The sequence below is a fragment of the Sus scrofa genome, chromosome 15 (assembly GCF_000003025.6).
Source record: "Sus scrofa isolate TJ Tabasco breed Duroc chromosome 15, Sscrofa11.1, whole genome shotgun sequence".
NCBI lineage: Eukaryota > Metazoa > Chordata > Mammalia > Artiodactyla > Suidae > Sus > Sus scrofa.
In genome coordinates, this window is record NC_010457.5 from 46,227,138 (window position 1) to 46,252,013 (window position 24,876).

At 38.9% G+C, this 24,876-nt stretch overlaps 1 protein-coding gene across 1 annotated transcript in view; it reads right to left on the bottom strand.

Moving 5' to 3' along the window:
- CFAP97 (cilia and flagella associated protein 97) overlaps nucleotides 1–24,876 on the bottom strand; it is a 49,698-nt gene that overhangs the window by 19,357 nt on the left and 5,465 nt on the right. Inside the window, 4 exon segments of the mRNA XM_021075563.1 lie at nucleotides 8,866–8,937; nucleotides 8,940–9,067; nucleotides 9,070–9,132; nucleotides 19,951–20,993. Of these exon segments, the coding sequence (XP_020931222.1) occupies nucleotides 8,866–8,937; nucleotides 8,940–9,067; nucleotides 9,070–9,132; nucleotides 19,951–20,993 (1,306 nt within the window).

Sequence of the window (24,876 nt, forward strand, 5' to 3'; positions counted from 1 at the left end):
AGTTTTGGAAGTAAGTAGTAGTGATAGTTGTACAACCTTGTGAATGTTATTAATGCCAATGAAAGAATCACTTACAGTTAAAATGGAAAATTTTATGATGCATATATTTTACAACTTACAAAGAAATAAATAATATACCAGAACCCATTGAATTTTACACTTTAAATGAGTATGGTATGTAAATTTTATCTCAAAAAAAAAAAAAAATCTGTTAAAAATAAAAGTAACCCCAGGAGTTCCTACTGTGGCACAAGGGGATCCATGGTGTCTCTGGAGCACTGACACGCAAATTCCACCCATGGCCTGGCAGAGTGGTTTAGGGATCTAGCACTGCCACAGCTGTGGCATGGGTCACAACTGTAGCTTGCATCTCATCCCTGGCCTGGGAACTTCCACATGCTGCAGGGCAGCCAAAAAAGAAAAAAGGAAAAGGAAAAAAAAAGTAACCCCAAATCTAGGTAATTCAGATAGGATTCTGCCACCTGCTTGTCCTTTAACCTTGAGGAAATTCCTGTGTTGTGCTCAGGGGCTCATTTTCATCTCCATGACCATAGTAACTTATCTCATTAGATTGTTACGAGGATTAAAAGACCTAAAATTTGTAAAACAGTATGCACTATGTAATTGCTCATTAAATAAAATGGGCTCCAGAGCCATGTGGGAGAGTAAAAATAAGGTAAAACCAGATGTTCATGACATATGCTAATTCCGAATTTTCATAAATCAGGAATGAATCTTGAAATTGCTAGAGTGACACGCAAAAAGCTCACTACCTACCAACCTCATTTCAACTTGTTTTGTTGTTATCTATTCCCTACTACATGGAGGATAACTCTCTCCAAGGGCTTAAGACTATACTATTTTTTGTAAATTATTATTACCCTGGCTTCCCCTAGTGTTAGTGATTGTAATAAAGAAATTTAGGAGTTCCCGTCGTGGCACAGTGGTTAACGAATCTGACTAGGAACCATGAGGTTGCGGGTTCGGTCCCTGGCCTTGCTCAGTGGGTTAAAGGATCCAGAACTGCCGTGAGCTGTGGTGTAGGTTGCAGACGCGGCTCGGATCCCGCGTTGCTATGGCTGTGGTGTAGGCCGGCGGCTACAGCTCCGATTCGACCCCTAGCTTGGGAACCTCCATATGCTGCAGGAGCAGCTCTAGAAATGGCAAAAAGACAAAAAAAAAAAAAAAGAAATTTATGAGTTGTTACTCTTGCAAGTTCAGGTTAAGTACACAGTTAAACAGAACTATAGTGATGATGAAATGCAATGAGGGCGAATGTTGAGAACTAGTCCTGTAATTCTAATAAGAGCTTTAACAATTATTTTAGCTCTGAATTAACATGCTCATTAAGAGTCTTATTTTAGTTTAAGATGCTACCTGGGACTGGATCCTGGGGCCAGAGCCTCCTTGCCTGCCTGCTTGCACCTCTCACAAACATCTTATCTTAAAGTCTATTTCTTGCCTATCACTTTGTCTCTCGCTGAATTCCCTCTGTATGGAGCCATAAAAACATGAACCTCAAGAATCTAAGTTTGTAGATGGCGGAAGAGAAGGACTGGAGCTCAACTTCTCTCCTAAAAACAACAAAATTCACAACTAAAGACTGAGCACTCTTCACCCAAATGGCACAGAAACCTTAAAAAAGATATCCTACTCCAGAAGAAAAAGAGGCCACATCAAGAGGTAGGAGGGGTGATTTCACAATATAAACAACCCCATACCTCCTGGGTGGGAAGCTCCACAGACTGGAAACTAACTGGTTCACAGAGATTCACCTACAGGAGTGAGAGTTCTGAGCCACACATCAAACTCTCACGTGTGGGGATCTGGCACAGGGAGAAAGAGCCCTGGAGCATCTGGCATTGAAGGCCAGTGGGGCTTGTGCACAGGAGCTCCATGGGACTGGGGGAAACGAAGACCCCATTCTTAAAAGGCGCACACAGACTTTCACGTGCACTGGGTCCCAGGGCAAAGCAGAATCTCCATGGGAATCTAGGTCAAACCTGACTGCAGTTCTTGGAGGAACTCCTGGAAAAACAAGCTTGTTGTGAGGGAAGGACCTTGAAAGCAAAGCTCTCTGGAATATTCAGCAGCAGTGCCTTTCTCCAGAGGTGGCCATTTTGGGAAAATCTGGCCCCACCCATCAGTCAGCTGCTGAGAAGCCCCCTGGCAAACAACCCAGGTGAGATCACAGCCCCGCCCCTCAGTAAACAGGCTACCTAAAGACCCCTCAGGCACACAGCTGCCTCCAATCCCATCCAGAGACTAAGCCCCACCCACAAGAGGGATTAGAATCAGCTCCACCTACCAGGGCATCAGCCCCTCCCATCAGGAAGCCTACAGCAAGCCCCCATACTGACTTCAGCCACAGGGGGGCAGACATCAGAAGTGAGAGAGGCTACAACTCTATTATCTGTAAGAAGGTCACCACACCAAAAACCTATAAAAATGAAAAGTCAGATGAGGGAGAAAGGAAAAACCCCAGAAAAACAGCTAAGTGAGGAGGAGATGCTTAGCCTCCAGGAAAAAGACTTTAGACTGTTGATGCTGAAGATGATGCAAGACATTGGAAATAAACTGGAGGCAAAGATGGATAACTTCCAGGAAACACTGACCAAAGAGATATAAGATATAAAACTTAAAAAAGAAGAGATACAAAATACAATAACTGAAATAAAAAATTCACTAGCTAACAGCAGAATACAGGAGGCAGAAGAATGAATAAGCGAGGTGGAGGACAGATTAGTGGAAATCACAGATGCGGAACAGAAAAGAGAAAAAAGATTGAAAACAAATGAAGAGAGTCTCAGAGAACTCCGGGACAATGTTAAACACACCAACACCCGTATTATAGGGGTGCCAGAAGGAGAAGAGAGAGAGAAGGAGACAGAAAAAATATTCCAAGAGATAATAGCCAAACACTTTCCCAACATGGGGAAGGAATCACTCACTCAAATCCAGGAAGCACAACAAGTACCATATAAAATAAACCCAAGAAGGAACACTCTGAGACACATATTAATCAAACTGACCAAAATTAAAGACAAAGAGAAAATCTTGAAAGCAGCTAGGGAAAAGAAACAAATAACATACAAGGGAACCCCGATAAGGTAATCGGCAGATTTTTCGACAGAAACTCTGCAGGCCAGAAAGGAGTGGCATGATATACTTAACATGATGAAAGGAAAAAACCTCCAACCAAGATTACTCTACCCAGCAAGGCTCTTGTTCAGATTTGAAGGAGAAATCAAAACCTTCACAGATAAGCAAAAGCTAAGAGAATTCAGCAACACTAAACCAGCCTTACAACAAATACTAAAGGAACTTCTCTAGGCAGAAAAGAACAAGAGAAGAAGGAAAGAAAAAAGAGCAGCAAAAACAAATCCAAAGCAATTAATAAAATGGAAATAAGAACATACATATCATTACCTTAAATGTTAATGGACTAAACGCCCCAACCAAAAAACACAGACTGGCTGAATGGATACAAAAACAAGACACATATATATGCTGTCTTCAAGAGACCCATTTCACTTCTAGGGACACATACAAATCGAAAGTGAGAGGAGGGAATCAAAAGAAACCTGGAATAGCAATACTCATATCAGACAAAATTGACTTTAAAATGAAGAATATTTTAAGGGACAAGGAAGGTCACTACATAATGATCAAAAGATCACTCCAAGAAGAAGATATAACAATTTTAAATATCTACGCACCCAATATAGGTTCATCACAATCTATAAGGCAACTGCTAACAACCTTAAAAGGAGAAATCAGCAATAACAAAATCATAGTGGGGGACTTTAACACCCCACTTACAGCAATGGACAGATCATCCAGACTGAAAATCAATAAGGAAACAAAGGCCCTGAATGAAGCATTAGACCAGGTGGACTTCATAGATATTTATAGGACATTTCATCTAAAAGCAACAGAATACACATTCTTCCCAAGTGCACATGGAACATTCTCTAAGGTTGATCACATCCTGGGCTACAAATCCAACCTCAGTAACTTTAAGAAAATTGAAATCACATCGAGCATCTTTTCCGACCACAATGCTATACGACTGGAAATCAACAACAAGAAGAAAACTGCAAAAAACACAAACACATGGAATCTACACAACTAGCTCCAAAACAACCAATGGATGACTGAAGAAATCAAAGAGGAAATTAAAAAATACCTAGAAGCAAATGACAACAAAGATACGACACTCCAGAATCTATGGGATGCAGCAAAAGCCGTTCGAAGAGGAAAGTTTATAGCAATACAAGCCCACCTCAGGAAACAAGAAAAAACTCAAATAAACAAGCTAACTTTACATCTAAAGCAGCTCAAGAGAGAAGAACAGACAAGACCTAAAGTTAGCAGAAGGAACGAAATCATAAAAATCACAGCAGAAATCAATGAAATAGAAACAAAGAAAACCATAGAAAAGATCAATGAAACGGAAAGCTAGTTCTTTGAAAAGATCAACACAATTGATAAACCCTTAGCCAGACTTATCAAGCAAAAAAGAGAGAGGACTCAAATCAATAAAAACAGAAAAGAAAAAGGAGACGTAACAACAGACACCACAGAAATACAAAGGATCATCAGAGACTACTATATGCAACTATATTCCAATAAAATGGAAAACCTAGAAGAAATGGACAAATTTTTAGAAAAGTACAATCTTCCAAGACTAAACCAAGAAGAAATAGAAAAGATGAATGGACCAATCACAAGTACTGAAATTGAAACTGTGACTAAAAAACTTCCAACAAACAAAAGTCTAGGACCAGATGGCTTCACAGGCGAATTCTATCAAACATTTAGAGAAGAGCTAATACCTATCCTTCTGAAACTATTCCAAAAAACTGCAGAGGAAGAGATACTCCCAAACTCATTCTATGAGGCAACCATCACCCTGATACCAAAACCAGACAAAGATTCCACAACAAAAGAAAGCTACAGGCTGATTTTACTCATGAACATCGATGCAAAAATCCTCAACAAAATACTAGCAAACTGCATCCAACAATACATTAAAAGGATTGTACATCATGATCAACTGGGATTTATCCCAGGGATGCAAGGGTTCTTCAATATCTGCAAATCTATCAGTGTGATACACCACATTAACAAAGTGAAGAATAAAAACCATGTGGAGTTCCCGTCGTGGCTCAGTGGTTAATGAATCCGACTAGGAACCATAAGGTTGTGGGGTCGATCCCTGCCCTTGCTCAGTGGGTTAAGGATCCGGCGTTGCTGTGAGCTGTGGTGTAGGTCGCAGACGCGGCTCGGATCCTGCGTTGCTATGGCTCTGGTGTAGGCCGGCAGCTATAGCTCCGATTAGACCCCTAGCCTGGTAATCTCCATATGCCGCGGGAGCGGCCCAAGAAAAGGTGAAAAGACAAAACAAAACAAAACAAAACAAAACATGATCCTCTCAATAGATGCAGAAAAAGCCTCTGACAAAATCCAACACCCATCTCTGATAAAAACCCTTCAGAAAGTGGGCATAGTGAGAACCTACCTCAACATAATAAAGGCCACATATGACAAACCCACAGCGAACATCATTCTCAATGGTGAAAAGCCAAAAGAATTCCCACTGAGATCAGGACCAAGACTAGGATGTCCACTTTTGCCACTACTCTTCAACATAGTTCTGGAAGTCCTAGCCACAGCAATCAGAGAAGTAAAATAAATAAAAGGAATCCAAACTGGAAAGGAAGAAGTAAAAGTATCCCTATTTGCAGATGACATGATTCTATACCTAGAGAATCCTAAAGATTCCACCAGAAAACTGTTAAGAGCTCATCCACGAATTTGGCAAAGTCGCAGGATACAAAATTAATACATAGAAATCAATGGCGTTTCTATACACTAACAATGAAAGAGCAGAAAAGGAAATTAGGGAACCAATCCCATTTACCATCGCACCCAAAGAATAAAATACCTAGGAGTAAACCTACCTAAAGAGACAAAAGACCTGTACTCTGAAAACTATAAGCCACTAATGAAAGAAATCAAAGATGACACAAATAGATGGAAAGATATACCATGCTCTTGGATTGGAAGAGTTCATATTATCAAAAGGACTATACTACCTAAGGCAATGTACAGATTCAATGCAATCCCTATCAAATTACCAAGGACATTTTTCACAGAACTTGAACAAAATATCTTAAAGTTTGTTTGGAAGCACAAAAGACCCAGCATAGCCAAAGACATCCTGAAAAAGAACAATGGAGCTGGAGGAATCAGGCTCCATGACTTCAGACTAGACTACAAAGCAACAATCATCAAAACTGCGTGGTACTGGCACAAAGACAGAAACAGAGATCAGTGGAACAGGATAGAAAGGCCAGAATTCAACCCATGCACCTACGGCCAACTAATCTATGACAAAGGAGGCAAGGATATACAATGGAGAAAGGACAGCTTGTTCAGTAAGTGGTGCTGGGAAAACTGGACAGCCACATGGAAAAGAATGAAATTAGAACACTCCCTAACACCATCCACAAAAATAAACTCAAAATGGATTCAAGACCTAGATATAAGACCAGACAATATCAAACTCCTGGAGGAAAACATAGGCCAAACACTCTCTGACATAAACAATCATCTCAGATCATTAAAGTCATGACAGTAAAAACAAAAATAAACAAATGGGACCTAATCAAACTTCAAAGTTTCTGCACAGCAAAGGGAACCCTAAACAAAATGAAAAGACAACCCACAGAATGGGAAAAAATCTTTGCAAATGAATCAACTGACAAGGGATTAATCTCCAAAATTTATAAACACCTCCTACCACTCAATACCAAAAAAACAAACAACCCCATCAAAAAATGGGCAGAAGATCTAAACAGACAGTTCTCCAAAGAAGACATACAGATGGCCAAAAAACACATGAAAAGATGTTCAACATCACTCATCATTAGAGAAATGCAAATCAAAACCATTATGAGGTACCACCTTATACCAGCCAGAATGGCCATCATCCAAAAGTCTACAAACAAGAGGTGCTGGAGAGGGGGTGGAGAAAAAGGAACCCTAGTACACCCTTGGTGGGATTGTACATTGGTGCAACCACTGTGGAAAACAGGATGGAGATGCCTCAGACAACTACAAATAGAACTACCATTTGATCCAGCAATCCCACTCCTGGGCATCTCCCCAGAGAAAACCATGACTCGCAAAGACACATATACTCTGATGTTCATTGCAGCACTATTTGCAATAGCCAAGACATGGAAACAACCTAAATGTCCATTGACAGAAGAGTGGATCAAGAAGACGTGGTACATATACACAATGGAATATTACTCAGCCATTAAAAGGAACAAAATACCGCCATTTTTTGCAACATGGATGGACCTAGAAACTATCATGCTAAGTGAAGTCAGCCAGACAATGAGACACCAACATCCAATGCTTTCACTGACATGTGGAATCTGAAAAAGGACAGACTGAACTTCTTTGCAGATCAGACACTGACTCACAGACATTGAAAAACGTATGGTCTCCAGAGGAGACAGTTTGGGGGGTGGGGGGATGTGCTTGGGCTGTGGGATGGAAATCCTGTGAAATCAGATTGTTATGATCATTATACAACTACAGATGTGATAAATTCATTTGAGTAATAAAAAAAATCAAAAAATAAAAAAAAATAAAGAGGAAAAAATAAAAAAATAAATAAGATACTACCTGGGTTTAAAATCTTGGCTCAGGAGTTCCCATTGTGGCTCAGTGGTTAACGAATCTGACTAGGAACCATGAGGTTCCAGGTTCGATCCCTGGCCTTGCTCAGTGGGTTAAGGATCCAGCGTTGCTGTAATTATATAATTTTTAACAATCAGTGTCTTTCATACAGCAGCAGACCACCAAATTTGACATATATTGAGAATTTTTTTTTAAACAAATTATTTTAGCTTTCACGGCTATAATAAAGTGAAAGAGATTTAGCCAGTGATTGACTACTTCACATAAGACATACATATCTGACCCCTGGACACCATTTCTTATATTACTACACTGACTGAACAGATCCAGTCAAATAAATAATGGAGCTTTCAGTATTTTTTCTTTCTTTCTTTCTTCTCTTTTTTTTTTTTTTGTTTTTTTTTTTTTTTTTTGTTATTTCTTGGGCCGCTCCCACGGCATATGGAGATTCCCAGGCTAGGGGATGAATCGGAGCTGTAGCCACCAGCCTATGCCAGAGCCACAGCAACGCAGGATCCAAGCTGCATCTGCAACCTACATACACCACAGCTCACGGCAACGCCGGATCGTCAACCCACTGAGCAAGGGCAGGGACCGAACCCGCAACCCCATGGTTCCTAGTCGGACTCGTTAACCACTGTGCCACGACGGGAATTCCTTTTTTTTTTTTTTTTGTTATTTTAGGTCTGTACCCGTGGTATATGGAGATTCCCAGGCTAGGGGGTCTAATCAGAGCTATAGCTGCCGGCCTATGCCAGAACCATTGCAATGCCAGATCCGAGCTGTGTCTGCGACCTACACCACAGCTCACAGCAACACCAGATCCTTAACCCACCGAGCAGGGCCAGGGATCGAACCAGCAACCTCATGGTTCCAAGTCGGATTCACTTCCACTACGCCATGACAGGAACTCTACTTTCAGTATTTTCATTCAATATTTCCTTACAATATAGTTTCTGGATAAAAAAGTACATGCCATACCTTCCAGGCTCAAAGCTTACCATGTATTTCATTCCATACATATCTATCTACTCCTACTTTCATATAGTTAAGTTAAAAAAATTTGGCCATATTGGGTTTCCTGAAAGTTGGACTTACAAATCAGTACAAATGCATCTTCTTTGGTGACTGAAAAATGTTACTTACCAAATTTTCTCTTTCAATCCTTTGTTGTTCCCTCTGTCTGTTGAGAGCACTGTGATATAACTTAGGGGGGGACCAGTCGATCTTCTTGGAATCGTACTTCTGCTTCCTGGTTTTTCAGCCTGTCTTGACAGTTCTTTCAAAAGCCTCTGATTCTCCCGATCAATCTGTCTAACCTCCTCTCTTGAGAAAGAGTAGTTTTTCTAGGTGCTACTGAAGGCTGATCAAAGTGATGTTTTTGTGGTCCCTTTTTATCTAATTGCAGAAAAGCTACAAAAGTGAAAAAAAAAAAAAGAGGAAAAAATGACTACACAAAGTAGCATAGAAATATGATGGTACATGCTTCAACTCCTGTAAGTGGAAACTACATTAATTCATGAAAAGGGATGTCTGAAATAATGTCAATGACATCCAGACTACAACTGTGTAGAAAAAAATCTCGAGGCGGTTTAATGTTTTATGCTCATTGGCTTCTTTGGGAATAAATGCTATACACAAAACAATGAAAATGAATAAGAAATGTACATGGTACTGGGTGATCTGGCCAGTATAATTTATGAGAAATGCCTTTGTCACATTCACTTTATGTTTCCCTAAGGGAGCTTAATAGTTGGAAACTTCTGGTACAGTGCAATGACACAATTCTTGGCTGAGAGGGTTTTCGTTAGCTGGAGGGTATACTTCAAAAAGTAAAATGTTCTCAACAATGAAATAATGGCTAGAACATGACAAAAGCAAACTGTGAACATTCGGAAACTTTCAATTTAACTTGAAAATATGTTACCACACAAGATTTATGCTCTTAACATTGGCATTGAAACAAATATTTCTACTGCAAAAGTCAAACTTTTATTCCTGACTGAACATAAGCCAAAACGAATATATTATATAAAAGCAGTTTTAACCAAGAAAAATATTTTGCATACTATGATTATCAAGTGAATACTTAATTCTTAAAATTTCATATTATTTTAACAATTTTCAGTAAGTCATAATTATTACATTTGTTAGAAGCTTCTAAAAATATTAAGCCTGCTGAATGTTTCAGCTTAAGCCTGTGCTAAAATGAATACATCATATCAGATTAACAGATTTGCATCAACAGTATTTTTTAAAAGTAACCAGTGTTTGTTCTTATTACGGTACCTTTATGTAAATTCTCTTACTTGCTCAGCATTTTATGCTGTTAAAAGCACAGTGAGTATATGGGAAAGAGACTGTAAACCCCAGTTAAAAATGTGACTGGGAGTTCCCATCGTGGCTCAGTGGTAACTAACCTGACTAGTATCCATGAGGGCATGGGTTTGATCCCTGGCCTTGCTCAGTGGGTTAAGGATCCTACGTTGCAGTGGGCTACGGTGTGGGTCGTATAAGCGGCTCAGATCTGGAGTTGCTATAGCAGCTGCAGCTCTGATTCAAGCCCCAGCCTGGGAACCTCCATATGCGACACCTGCGGCCCTTTTAAAACAGAAAAAAAAAAGTGACTGGTGTAGAAAAGTTAAATTCTTTGAGCAAGGTCACAAAAACTGTAAATCTACCTCCCAACATTTGAACGGAAGACTAGCAAAGGTTACAGAAACTTTAAAAAAAAAAAAAAAAAAAAAGGTTAACAGAGGCTTCCTGATAGCACCATTAGGGTAATTTGTTGAAAACAATACCAAACTAATGACAAAGTCTGAATGAGAACACATTTAGAAAGACAGGTATGTACTGAATATAACTGAATTATCTTGCTTCCAAGAAATATCCATTTTGTAGACTCTAATAAGGTTTCGGGATTAATTTAGCTACATGAGAGCCTTTAAAATTAAACTCTAGAGGGAATTAAAAGTAAGCTATTTTCCTAATATCATTTTAAGAAAAAAGGTTTTAAAATAAGGCAATAGCTAAAAATTAAAAAAGAATTTCAATCTAATTTATTTTAAAAATAGCATTCTAACTCTCCTTGATGGAAAAAGTATATATGGAGTACTTATACAGTGATGCTGGGTATCATCAGCACATTTTCTAAAGTGGCTATACGTTTTAGTATGAGGCAACCTCTAATACATGATCCATTGTCTTTTCAATTAAGACCTGAACAATGTTAACTAGATTAAATGTTCAGGGACACAAACGTTTATATAAATATGTACATACTTAAGTTCACACATTTAAGAAATATTGCTTTTCCCAATTTTCTTTAATGAAATAATTTTGTTCAAACTCTTTATAGTATTTTAATATGTCCATCACCACTGGAGCTACTTCTTAAGTCATTTAACACCATTTGCCAAAAGTACCTGCTTAACTTGTACCTAAGCTAATGGAGATACAGATAGCATTTAAGTTTTATGTGCAATGCTATCAAGGGTAATTTTACCCCAAGCCATATAATGTCCTTATTCACATAATATCAGTTCTGAAAAAATGCATCTTATAGGCATTTTCATGATCCCTATTTTAAAAACCACTGATGCTTGTTCTTTAAAACGATTTTTTAAAGGTTAAAAAAATCCAACACTTATAACTAAGTGGTGACAATTCAAGGTATAATAACTAAATATACTTAATTTCTTCGTCTTCTTTATGAACATTCCGTCAGATGAGAAATTCTGTGCCATTCTTCTGGTCTCCTTCCTTTGCATCCGGGCAGGTGACTGAATGGACCAAGACGATACAGCCCAATGCTAGGCAAAAACAGAGATGCAGGCACCCCCACCGCACCCCCTTGTTCGCTGGAACCTTGTGCTTGGGGCCCTGAGCCACCCTTGGTGTCTGACTACCCTGAGCCATGAGGCAATCAAAGCACACAAAAGGGCTATTTGTTGGGTAGGCACTATGATCCTAGCCTTTGAGTCATCCCAGGTTGCTGCTTTACACATCTAAGTTTTGTGATTTGTTATCAGAGCAATAGTAACTAACACAGTGTAGTGCCAGGAGTTGGGAACTATTAAAACAAAATCCTAAAATACACTGCACTAGCTTTGAGACAGAATGGTTAAGTAGAGCTGGGAAGGGCTAAAGGAGATTGATAGTGAAGATGATGAAGTAGCAGAATTTTAGTGACACTGTTAGCTTTGATGACAAGGAAAATGGAAAAAAATACCTATGCCACTGGTGGATTTTGCTAAGCAGATTTCCATGCAGAATCTTGAAAGTATCAATGGTTTATTTTACCGTAATAATAAGAATGGAGAGAGATGAACAAAAAAAGGAACTGTCAGGCTTGAGAATGTAAGAGTCGGAACTGCTGGGGTTCAAAAATGTAACTACAACTTCTCTCCTGGCAGAAGATTCTCAAAGTATTCAAAGAGCTATAATCAAGGAACCACGTCTGAAGAGCCACAGCTATACCTGGACTTGATTTAAACCCTGGATCTTGAGGTTGGGGGGCCTTGGGAAAGGGGGAGCATATTTTTTGCATTTGGGAGGAATGTAAATCAATGTATGGCCAGAGGTTGGACTGAAGAGGTTTTGAAACATGTCCATGTAACTCGACATTCTTCCTATTAAGGAGGTTCTAGGCCCTCCTCTTAAATCTGGGGAAGTTTATAACCATTTAAACCAACAGAACATGGAAGAAATGATGCTATGTGACTTCCAGGCTAGGTCATAAAAGGTAATGAAGTTTGTGCCTTGCTTCTTGGAACACTGAGCAACTGCCAGATGTAAAGGAGCCAGGCCACAGGGAAAGGCCACAGCGGTCCATCTGCTCAGCAGTCCTGGTCTTCAAGTCACCCCAAGCCCAGACACCTGACACGTGAGTAAACCAACACTCACACGATTCCAGTCCACAGTTGTCAAGTTACCCCTGCCTTTGAGTTTTTCCAGACCCTAAGAGATGGGGTAATTTGTTATCTAATGGTAACAACTGATATTTCATCACTTAAAAAACTATTGTGTGACAGACAAACAAAAATACCCCTGGGCCAGGTGCAGCCACAAGCAGATGGTTAATGCTGCTTCTTCTGGCCGAACTGATCTATCAATCTTGCACAGTGACTATGGCTTTGTCAATTTCATCATCTGGTTCTGTTTTGCTTTTATCATACATTTCAAATCAGTGGCTGTTGAATTTTTTTAGTGTATTTGGTCAGCTTATTAATGTAAAACACTCTTCTTTGTCCCTTTTAGTGGTTTTCACATCTCGAATTCTATTTTGTATACTAATAGGATTCATATTTCTATTTTCTCCTTGTTACCTGCCTGGTTATCTTTTTTAAGCCTTTATTTTCATTCTTCTTATATTATTTTAAATATCTTTACTGAATTTGAATAAAAATTTTAACTCCCTCTGATATTATCTTCTGATAAACTGAAATCATATAAACATTGTTTCATCTCTTTTCTCACAATTTTACTTTTAAAAAATGCTTTTGTGGTTCTTTTTTCTCCCATTTTCTTTCCCTTTTTGGAAGATTGCCTATGCTAATTTTTTTTTTCCTCTACTAGACTACAAATCCTATTATTCTAATTCTATTCATCTAGAATAGAAGTTCTTAACCTTTTGGTCTCAGGACACTTTTACATACCTTAAGATTACTGGGGACCCCAAAGAATGCTTATGTGTGTTATATCTATCAATATTTACCATATAGAAATTAAAAGTTAAAAAATTTAAAGACATTTGTCTGAAAATAATAAACCAGTGATATATGAACATCACATTTTTATAAAAAAATAATGAAAACCAATCATACCTTAGTTTTATTAGTGAAAATAGTTGTCCTCACAGTTCCTCTCTAAAATCACTGCACTTGATGCTTTAACTCTGTTTCAAGTATTACATTCTTCACCTGAGTCTGTTGCCTCTGAGGATTTTAGCTTTTCTTGAATGTCTGGTAATATTTGGTGGTGTGTTGAGGATACTGAAATTCCCACTGGCCTCTCTGAATCCTGCTTGCTGCAGCCTGCCAGCAAAGGGATAAAACGTGCTGCCAGGGAGGATGGCCAAAAGCCACTAGTCCCAGCACGGGTATCCTCTTCCCCTCCACTATGGCACTCCATTTCCTCCTATGCTGCTATCACTTTAGCGACAGGTTTAATCAGTTTCTCTGCTCATCAATGCTTCTCTCTCTCTCTCTCTTTTTTTTTTTTTTTTTTTTGGTCTTTTTAGGGCTGCGCCTGTGGCATATGGAGGTATCGACACCAAATCAGAGCTGCAACTGCCGGCCTACACCACAGCCACAGCAATGCAGGATCCAAGCTGCATCTGCGACATACACCACAGCTCATGGCATCGCTGGATCCTTAACCCACTAAACAAGGCCAGGAATTGAACCCGTATCCTCATGGATACTAGTCAGGTTCCTTACCACTGAGCCACTATGGGAACTCCTGAGATGGTGCATTTCTAAGCCATCTCGAGTTTGCCCTCCAGATTCTTCCTAAACCAACCTCATTTTACCAATACAAAGGATGGAATGTACTGCCAAAGTCTAGTCATGTCAACTTTGCTTCTTTCCAAACAGAAGTGATAACCCAATGCCTAACTTTGATTTACTCCACTACTCCATTTTTAATGCCCTCTGCCTATTCAGGGATAAACAGCTGAAGGCTAAAGAAATATCTCCAGGGAGTTCCTGCCATGGCTCAGCGGTTAAGGAACCTGACTAGCATCCATGAGGATGTGGGTTCCATCCCTGGCCTTGCTCAGTGGGTTAAGGATCTGGCATTGTCGTGAGCTGTGATGTAGGTCGAAGACACGGCTCAAATCTCCCATTGCTGTGGCTGTGGCGTAGGCCAGCGGCTACAGCTCTGATTCAACCCCTAGCCTGGGAACCTCCATATGCCTCAGGTGCAGCCCCAATAAGACCGAAAAAAAAAAAAAAAAAAAAAAAAAAAGAAAGAAAGAAGGAAAGATAGAAATAACTCCAACCACACTTTCCCAACATTTATATAGCAAAGGTAGGCTTGGGGAAGGGGAGAGGTCCCCCAAATCAGGCCAACTTATTGAGCTAAGAGAGGCTGAACATTCGGAAAATCTACAAAATTTCAAGGTCTGCTTGAATTCCCATCGTGGCGCAGTGGTTAACGAATCCGACTAGGAACCATGAGGTTGTAGGTTCGGTCCCTGCCCTTGCTCAGCAGGTTAACAATCCGGCGTTGCCGTGAGCTGTGGTGTAGGTTGCAGACGCGGCTCGGATCCCTCGTTGCTGTGGCTCTGGCGTAGGCCGGCAGCTACAGCTCCGATTCGACCCCTAGCCTGGGAACCTCCATATGCCGCAGAAGCGGCCCAAAAAATTGCAAAAAAGAAAAGATGTCTAATAATTCATAATTCTAATAGTCTCTACTCCATCTTCCCTTCTTCTAATATTTCTCAGAGAACCCCAGAACCCGGAATTTAGAATGAACCTTAGCAACCTATATCAACTACCCCATCCTACAAATGAAGAAACTGGGGCACAGAAAAGTTACTGCTTATCTATGATCACATGGAAAACATGCAGAACCGAAAATGTTCTGATTCCACTTTCGGAATTTTCTTTACCTCTCTATGTAAGTATTCAAGTTCAACATTGTTTCATTATTCCATGGCCTATAATTGGGACACTTGATTTTACATTCTTTCATTATTCATCTTTGCTTCATAGGCTTAATAGTTCATAGTTCAAACTTACACAACTCATTAACAAAAGTTTTTTAAACCAATAAATAACATTAACACTGTCAGCTAAGAGAGGGATCCCGCAGCGTCTCAAATCTTGCCCAATATTTGCTGTAACAGTTTGCAAAATTTTTACCTCAGAATTCGCTCTAAGCTAACAAACTGTTTTACTGTATCTCTGTACTTAAGCTAGTGAAATGTTTAAATTAAGTGGATGTAGAGCAGATTATGTTCCCACTCAGCTGTTCTCTGAAGGTCCAGGTCTTGCTCATAATTTTTTAAAAATGTGTTACACATTATCACTCTCATCTTCCTCTCATTAAGTTAATTTATCTTCCAAGGAAGCAGAAAAGGCTGGGAAGAAATCAGGTGAGCCAGAGGCCTAGAAAGGCCCACAGAGAAGAAACACTGAAAGTAATAAGGCTTATTGAGATCTGAGTGCAGAAGAGGGGACAGCGGGGTCACACACACATTTCATCTCACCATGTCCTTCCTGTTTCTTCATTTTCCGCATGGCTTAGTTCTATGCAGAAAATGAAGAAAACTTAATATTCTTGGATCTGAAAAGCTTTGGTGGGTATATCAATCACAAATAATAAAATGTAAGATCAAAACCAAGCAATAAATTCTAATATAACAGACTACAATTTAATACCAGTTTCAAGTTGCACATTGCAACTGACATTTAAGAAACTACTTATAGAATCTTGGTGTGGTATCAAAAAATATCTAAAATTAAAACACTCCATTTCCAGTCATATAAATCTTGTGAGGCCAGATTTTCTCTATACGCTTCAATCAAAACAGTTTATCACAATAGTTGTATGCAGAAGTTGATATGAAAATCCAGCTACTGCCAGGTATTAGAGACTGGCAAAAATCACTAATTTGTTTGGAACTATAGTTATGTTGCATAAAACATGCTACATTAATTCATGATGGGTTTACTACCATTATTACTATTATTATTATTATTTGCTTTTTAGGGCCGCACTCATGGCATATGGAAGTTCCCAGGCTAGGGGTCAAATCCAAGCTACAGCTGCCAGCCTACATCACATACATCACAGCAACGCCAGATTCCAGGTGCATCTGTGACCTACACCACAGCTCCCTGCATTGCCACATCTTCAAGCCACTGAGCAAGGACAGGGATCAAACCCACACCTTCATGGATACTAGTCAGGTTTGTTACTGCTGAGCCACAATGGGAACTCCTACTACCACTATTCTTAAATAAACTAATAAATATATGTTTATTAAAATATAATCTATTAAAACATAATAAATAAATGTTATACATTTCTGATATAATTTCTAATATGGTAACTATTTACAAAGATATAACCCACATAAACAAAAGCTCCTTGGGGTCATCAATAACTCCTAAAAGAGTAAGTACTTATGATCCTAAGGCCAAACATTTTGAAAACTGTTGTGCTAGAGCACTGGAGCTGGTGCTGGAAATCTAGAAGAGATGAAGACAGAGGCAGTCCTCAACCCACTGAATCATACAACTGATCTTACAGTCTGGAAAGTGAACATTAGAACTTTTTTAAGTGGAAGCTGTTACACTGGATGGCTTGATAAAGAGCAATATTCCCTAGAGAAGAATACTAACCAAATATATGAAAATATATGAAATATATGAAAGCTTATAATTCAGACTTAGTCTATGGCAAACCTGAGACTAACGGGTAACTGTTACAAAATCAAATTTCAGTGAAACATGAAAAACATTTCCTAACCATTTGGGTTGTGAGCAACAGAAGCAGCCCCACAGTTCCTTCAGTTAACAAATATTGTCTGCTGGAGTTCCCGTCGTGGCACAGTGGTTAATGAATCTGACTAGGAACCATGAGGTTGCAGGTTCGGTCCCTGCCCTTGCTCAGTGGGTTAAGGATCTGGCATTGCCATGAGCTGTGGTGTAGGTCGCAGACGCGGCTCGGATCCCACGTTGCTGTGGCTCTGGCATAGGCTGATGGCTACAGCTCCGATTAGACCCCTAGCCTGGGAACCTCCATATGCCGAGGAAGCGGCTCAAGAAAAAGCAAAAAAAAAAAAAAAAAAAAAAAAAAAAAAAATATATATATATATATATATATATATATAGTCTGTTATGTCCCAACACTTGCTAAATTTGGAGATTCCAGCAAGGAATGAGATCCTGCCCTCATGCTGCTTACAATCCAGTGGGAGAGAGAAGCAAACAATCCACACTAACTCCAGCATCTAATGGATGGAAACAAACTTTTGTGACAGAGAGGCAGGGGTGGGGTGCGAAACTACTACATGGAACAGTCAGAAAGAGGATCCAGAAGGTGACATCTAAGCTGAGACCAGAGAAACAGACATAAGTAGCCCATTCAAAGAGAAAGGGCAAGGGCAAGTGCGAAATGCCCCATGAATGCCAAGTATTCTGAGAACAGTAAAGAAGCAGTGTGGGAGTTCCTGTCATGGCTCAGTGGTTAATGAACCTGACTAGCATCCATGAGGATGAGGGTTCAATCCCTGGCATCGTTCAGTGGGTTAAGGATCTGGCGTTGCTGTGAGCTGTGGTGTGGGCTGCAGACGAAGAGCAGATCCCATGTTGATGTGGCTCTGGCATAGGCTGGTGGCTATAGCTCTGATTGGACCCCTAGCCTGGGAACCTCCATATCCCCCGGATGCAGCCCTAAAAAGACAAAAGACAAAAACAAACAAACAAACAAAACAACAACAACAACAAAAAAAGGCACTGTGACTGGATCAAGGTAAAGGAGGGGAAAATATAGGAGCTGAAGGCGGTATCCATGGAGAGCAAAGGCTCTCCTCAACTTTAACTGTGTATCTGACCAAGTGCATCAGAATCTCCATGGTGAAGCCTAGGCATCACTATTTAACATTTTAATAGTCCTCCCGGTAATGCCAATCGACTGCCTGGGATGAAAATCACTGATATAAAGTCTGTTAGGCTATAATAAGGAATTTGGATTTTATTTTTAACCTAAGAGTAAGCCCACTGAAGAGTTAGGAAGGAAATTAGTATGATCGATTTACTTTTTTTTTTAAATTATTACAGTACAGTTAATTTACTAAATTTTTAAAAGATCACTCTGGTTGTTAGGAGAAGCAACCAAGGGGCAAGAATAGAAAATTCACTCTGGAAAGTTTTAAGAGAATGAATGAGCATTTATCAGGAAAGAGAGTAAATGCAGACTCAGCCACTAGACAACATCAGCCAGTGCCGAGTCCAACTTTTCAGACACACCAGACAATCAATAGGCACAATCAGAGCAATAAAAATCTACAAAAGAGGGAACAAATTGTAAACTGCTCCAAAATACAATCTGACTAGAGAATCATTTGACTAAATAATGGATTGATTTAGGACCTTACATTTATACCATAGGTAAATTATGTTGCAACATTTCAAAGACAGAGAGTCCAATTTACAACTGAAAAATGCTATCTTCGACTGCTCTAAAACCTAACCTGCAAGCTCAACATTTTTACAGTTATATTAACTAGTGCAAAGATGAAGTTCAAAGTCACTTTTATTTCATTGTTCCTTTCAAACGAAATACTGGGTAACAATAAAATGAGACAAATATAGCAATAAGGATTATCTTAACTCTGAAATACTTAAATCTTAAAGCAACTAAAACTTGAATTATGCTATTTCACCCACTTGGTAATTATTTTCAAGTAATGCTCTTTAGCCTTTAGCTTGAAATCTGAGAAGTCCTCTATACACTTTACTATGAGTTTTCTAATTTGCAAGCATTCTTCCCACTTTCCTTGAAGCAGGTCAGGTTATTTCAACCTTAGCGCAGTAGCCTTTCTCAAATAAGAAAGTGACACATCTTATGTCCACATCTCTACCAAACGTGGGAAAACATCTGACTCCACTTCTGTCGTTTATTTTATACATCTGGCCTCTCTAGGGATTTTGGGTTTGTGAGGCACTAAACAGAATCTGTGAAGTAGCTTCTAGTCCCAGTTGATTAGTTCTGCAATAATATAAATAATGATACTCCACTTTTTTTTTTTTTTGGTCTTTTTAGGGCCATACCTACAGCATACGGAAGTACCCAGGCTAGGGGTCCAATCAGGGCTGTAGCTGCTAGCCTACACCACAGCCATAGCAAGGTAGGATCAGAGCTGTGTCTGCAACCCATACTGCAGCTCACAGCAATGCCGGATCCTTAACCCACTGAGCAAGGCCAAGAACAGAAACTGCATCCTCATGGATACTAGTCAGGTTCATTACCACTCGGCCACAACTGGAACTCCGATATTCTAGGTATTTTTAAATGGAATATTTGGGAAAGTTACAGTAATATTAATTATCTCCAATGATAAAGTATACCTACTAGGAAAATCAAGGCAAATGCATGGCATTTAAGCTCACTATAATATATAATATTAATATATAATTAGTAATATTAATATATAATATTAATACTATATAATATTAAGTTTAACATTTGAATCCAATATATAGTTTTTTAAATTACCTTTTAAAAGATGATTCAGGTCCATTGTGTCATGTATGGCTTTTTGTTTATATCTGTGGTCTAAATTGGAATCTAACACTGATGACTTTGAGGTGAAACTGGGCTCCTGTTTTTCTTTTCCTTTTTTGACTGATTTCAAAGATTTTGAATTATCTTTAAAATCCTCAACATTTTCATATACTTCCTGACCCACGTTTTCTTGCCTTTTAACTTTCACTTTTTGATTGCTTGATGCCCCCAGTTCAAAAGACTGAACAGGGCTAATGTCTGGAGTTGATAAAGGAGTGACATCTGTCACAGTGTCTTCAGATTCCTCGGTGTAGTCACCAACTTTTGGTTTAGTGCTAGAAGGTTGTGCTCCTGCCGATTTTTCTGCTGGTCTGTATTTCTGTTTGGCTGACAAGGGGGTTACACCAGATTCACGCTTCTTTAATGATGGAGATGAATCAGATATACAGACATCAGACCCAGTGTCTGAAGAGTCTGAACTTGAAGACGAGGAGGACAAAGAGGAACAGGAACTTCTTTTAGAATACCTTTTACTTATACTTTTTTTAAAGTTATGAGATGGTTTAACTGACCTGGACCTGACATGAGGCTTTTTCTCATCATCACTGCTTTCCTCCCCATCTGTATAGTAATCATGTTCATCTTCTTTAACAACTTGGGGAATGCTACTTGGAATGGGCATGTGGATTTTATGTTCTATTGGAGCATCACACAATTTCGATCTTGAAGAAGTGGTCAATGACAAAGAATTTGTAGTTTGCATATTATCATTTTCTACAGGGTGCTGTTCTGTAGGAATTGTCTCGTTTCTTTCTGTTCCCTTCTCAAGATCACTTTTCCTTCTCTGCATTCCAACTCTTAAGTCTTCATTTTCTGTATCCTTATCTATCTCCTCTTTAGGGTCATCATTTTGCTTGTCAAAAACTGAGTTACTTTCACATTTCTTTGCCTCTTCAAAGTCACTGTCAAAGAAAGAATGGTCCACTTCACCTTCTGATATATCTCCAAACCGATCCATGATGGCAAACATATATCTGAAAAGCAGGAAAGTGTAACCATCAGGCTAAAGGGTAACTTCCAAATACTTTTCATTTTTATACAATAATTGCAAATTTTCCCAAAATGAGGTTTGGGTAATATATAAAGAGAAACATGAAAAAAAAAAAAGTACCAAGAAAACCCAATAAACTCAGTGAAATGATAACGGGGCTATCATTTCACTGGGATATTATCAGGTTGCACCAGTGATTTGAAAAATAAGCAAGTCTAATAGTTTGGTTCACAAGAAAATAAAAATAGACTATCAAGACAAGAATATCACAAACATGATACCTAGGGGAACTCTAAGGAAAATGTGAATTCTATAAATTAAGTACAATTAGAGATTAAAATAAGAAAGGATGGTGTTAAAACCTCATAAGATCAGCTAAGCTAGTCCAAACACACATTATTCTAGTAAAAACAGTTCAGTGGAGGAGTTCTCATCATGGTGCAGTGGAAACGAATCCGACTAGGAACCATGAGGTTGCGAGTTCGATCCCTGGCCTTGCTCAGTGGGTTAAGGATCCAGCATTGCTATGAGCTGTGGTGTAAAAAAAAAAAAGCTCAGTGGAGCTTAACAAATTCCCCTACTTCAGTGCTTGTTTTTGTCCTATTCTGCTCCTTCACTGCAGTTACTGGGGAAGCAGCAGGAGAGAACTCCTATTAAAAGTAAAGGCTCCCCTGTCTCTTCTTAAAAAGGAAGAAAAACTCTAAAGACAAATATATACACAGTACAGGTAGCTCAGAGGAAAATCTTCTGATTATTTAATCACATTGTTACATAACCACAATAAAAAAGATAATGGGGGAAAGTATACATGTCTCATTGTGTTAAAGGGAGTCTGGCATGAGATTTAATATTTACTGAGATAGTAGACAGATGTCTAAAATGTAACAATTAAGGCATACTAGATATATGGAGTTAAATATTAGAAGTGATGGATAAAAGAGTTCAACACAGTTGCCACCAGTGTGGTGCAGGGACTACTATTTTGGTTTTAAATCCTAAATTATTAGTTGACTTGTAAATTGTACTACTTATACTACTGAGATAAAACATTAAAGTATTTTAATACTTCATACAATTGGAATTAAACTGGAAACATCACTATAAAGTCCTATTTTTCTTTCTCTCTTACTACAGTGGTCTATATAGCAGTATCATACTATTTCACTATAATCTAAAATTCATACTATATTACAATAGCAATATCATACTATATTACTATAATATTAAAATTCTTTAATACTATTCTCCACATAAAACAAAACCAAAAACAAAACTCAGGATTCCTTGGAAGGCAGCTGACTCCATTTCTGGAGGTAAAGACAAACAATAAGCTTAGAGCAGTGGTAAGAAACAAAGGATTCAGTTTAAAGTGGCTTCCACTGTCCAAGCTGGACAATTTTGCACTGCAAAACACAAAACACACTAAAAAATGAAAAAATAATTCTGTGAAAAGCCATTAGTCCATAATGATAGTCAAACAAGGCAAACAATATGAGTGATGCTAAAGGAAAGGTATATATTTTATTTTAATAATCACATTTGGCCAACAATCAAATTATGGGTTCACTATACTAAAATCATGATTAATTCCATAACATCACATCAAGCAACAAAAGACCATGCAATCGGTATTCTAAATCAGCCATGATACTACTCTACAGTTTTTAAGTGACCCTGCAATCTATAAAAACAAGTGTACATACACATGATTTAAAAAGCAACCAAACTTATACTGCTAACACTAATGGGTTAAGTTAATATGATAGGTTAAAGTATGTACGATATAATAACATCACTGGGTAATTTTTTTCTGCCTTTAAAGTTTTGAAAAATTTAAGAGATTCTGACATACTAAACTTGTAAAAATTTAACTGTAATCAACTTCTAAACACTTAAGGGAATCTGATTAAATTAGTAAGTTTAGACTTAGGTTTACAAAAAAAATCTAAGTACTCAGATTTCCTTTATGAGATCTGTGGGTGCCTTGTCAGCTGCTTGAGGTACTAAAGAAAATCAAATATACTAAAATTGTAATCATGCCATTAATAAAGCAAGTTTGAAAATGGTAAGGAGATATTCAAGAAGATTTAAGCTAAATGAAGATAAATTAAGCTAGCAAGGATAAGTGAGTTTTAACTCACTAAGTACGAGTTTTAAAATTCTCATACGTGGAGTTCCCGTCATGGCTGAGCAGTTAGCAAACCGGACTAGCATCCATGAGGACATGGGTTCAATCCCTGGCCTCACTCAGTGGGTTAAAGATCCGGCGTTGCCATGAGCTGCGGTGCAGGTCACAGATGCAGCTCAGATCTCATGTTGCTGTGGCTCTGGCGTAAGCCTGTGGCCACAGCTCCGATTGGACCCCTAGCCTGGGAACCTCCATATGCCGCAGCTGTGGTCATAAAAGACAAAAACACCAAAATAAATAAATAATAAATAATAAAATTCTCACGTTATATTTAAGCTGAAATAAGATGTAAGCAGATGTTAAAAGACTGAAGAAAAATTAGATTATAATACCTAATAAGTATTAAATACAAGAAGTATTATTTCCTATGGAATAACACTCTTTATGTTTTAAAATTCCAATCAACAGAGGAAGCCTTCTCCCCACATCTCAAAAGAAAACTATCTAATAAGACTTTAGAAATGGTAGAAAAACAAAATTCATCCAAGTAAATTGTAACAATCTAATTGGCATCCCATCTAGAGAGCAGAGGAGAGTGCCAAAGGGCTACAGAAAGGGAAAGGTTTTTTATTTTATTTTATTTTTTTTTTTTTGTCTTTTTGCTATTTCTTGGGCCGCCCCTGCAGCATATGGAGGTTTCCAGGCTAGGGGTCGAATCGGAGCCTTAGCCACTGGCCTACGCCAGAGCCACAGCAACGCGGGATCCGAGCCGCGTCTGCAACCTACACCACAGCTCACGGCAACGCCGGATCGTTAACCCACTGAGCAAGGGCAGGGACCGAACCCTCAACCTCATGGTTCCTAGTCGGATTCGTTAACCACTGCGCCATGACGGGAACTCCCAGGGAAAGGTTTTTTAAAACAAGACAAGGAAATCATATACAAAAGACTACTTCTGGCTTAAGTAACCTACAGGACAGAAAGGGGTCGACGTGGCTCCTTACCTCATCTTCCTAAGGGGGGATGGAGAGGGCCAGTGTTAAACTGTCTCCCTGGGCCTGACCAGGAAACTTCTGACTGACTGGTTAAGAATGCATCTCTGAGGGAGGCAGAAGCTTCAAGTAGGTTAGGTATGAAGCTCTGGTTTGGGGGTGACCTAGCATACGTGACACTCCATCTGGAGCCTGTAGTTTTGTTCTTTTGGGTTTTTTTGGATCAGACAGCTTAAATGAGAGAGGTAATCAAAATTTAAGGCATTATTGCCATTCTCAGCTACGGCTCTGAAGTTCTCGAAGTTTTTCTTGTTCCTGTGTCTGGTATTCATAGGTTATGATGTTTTTGCTTAACCCATGTGATAATCACAGGTCATAGCTTCAGGCTCACATGCTAAGTCTTCTTTACTTTTCCGACAGTCCGTCTTGGGGAGATCATTTCCTTGATGGTCAGTGGATGTGAATATGCATTACAACACTACTTGTAACACTGAAAAACTTGAACACAGGAATATTACAAGTCCATTAAAATAATTATTTAAAATCAAGGGTCAGCAAGCCACTGTGTATGGGCTAAGTCTGGTCTGTGGTTTGTTTTGTAAATAGTTTTATTGAAACACAGCCCCACTCACAGGTTTAGGAATTGTCTCTGACAGCCTTCCCCCTAGGACTGCATAGTTAAGTAGTTGTGACAGAGACTATAGGGCTCACAAAGCCTAAAATATTTACCAACTGACCCTTTACTG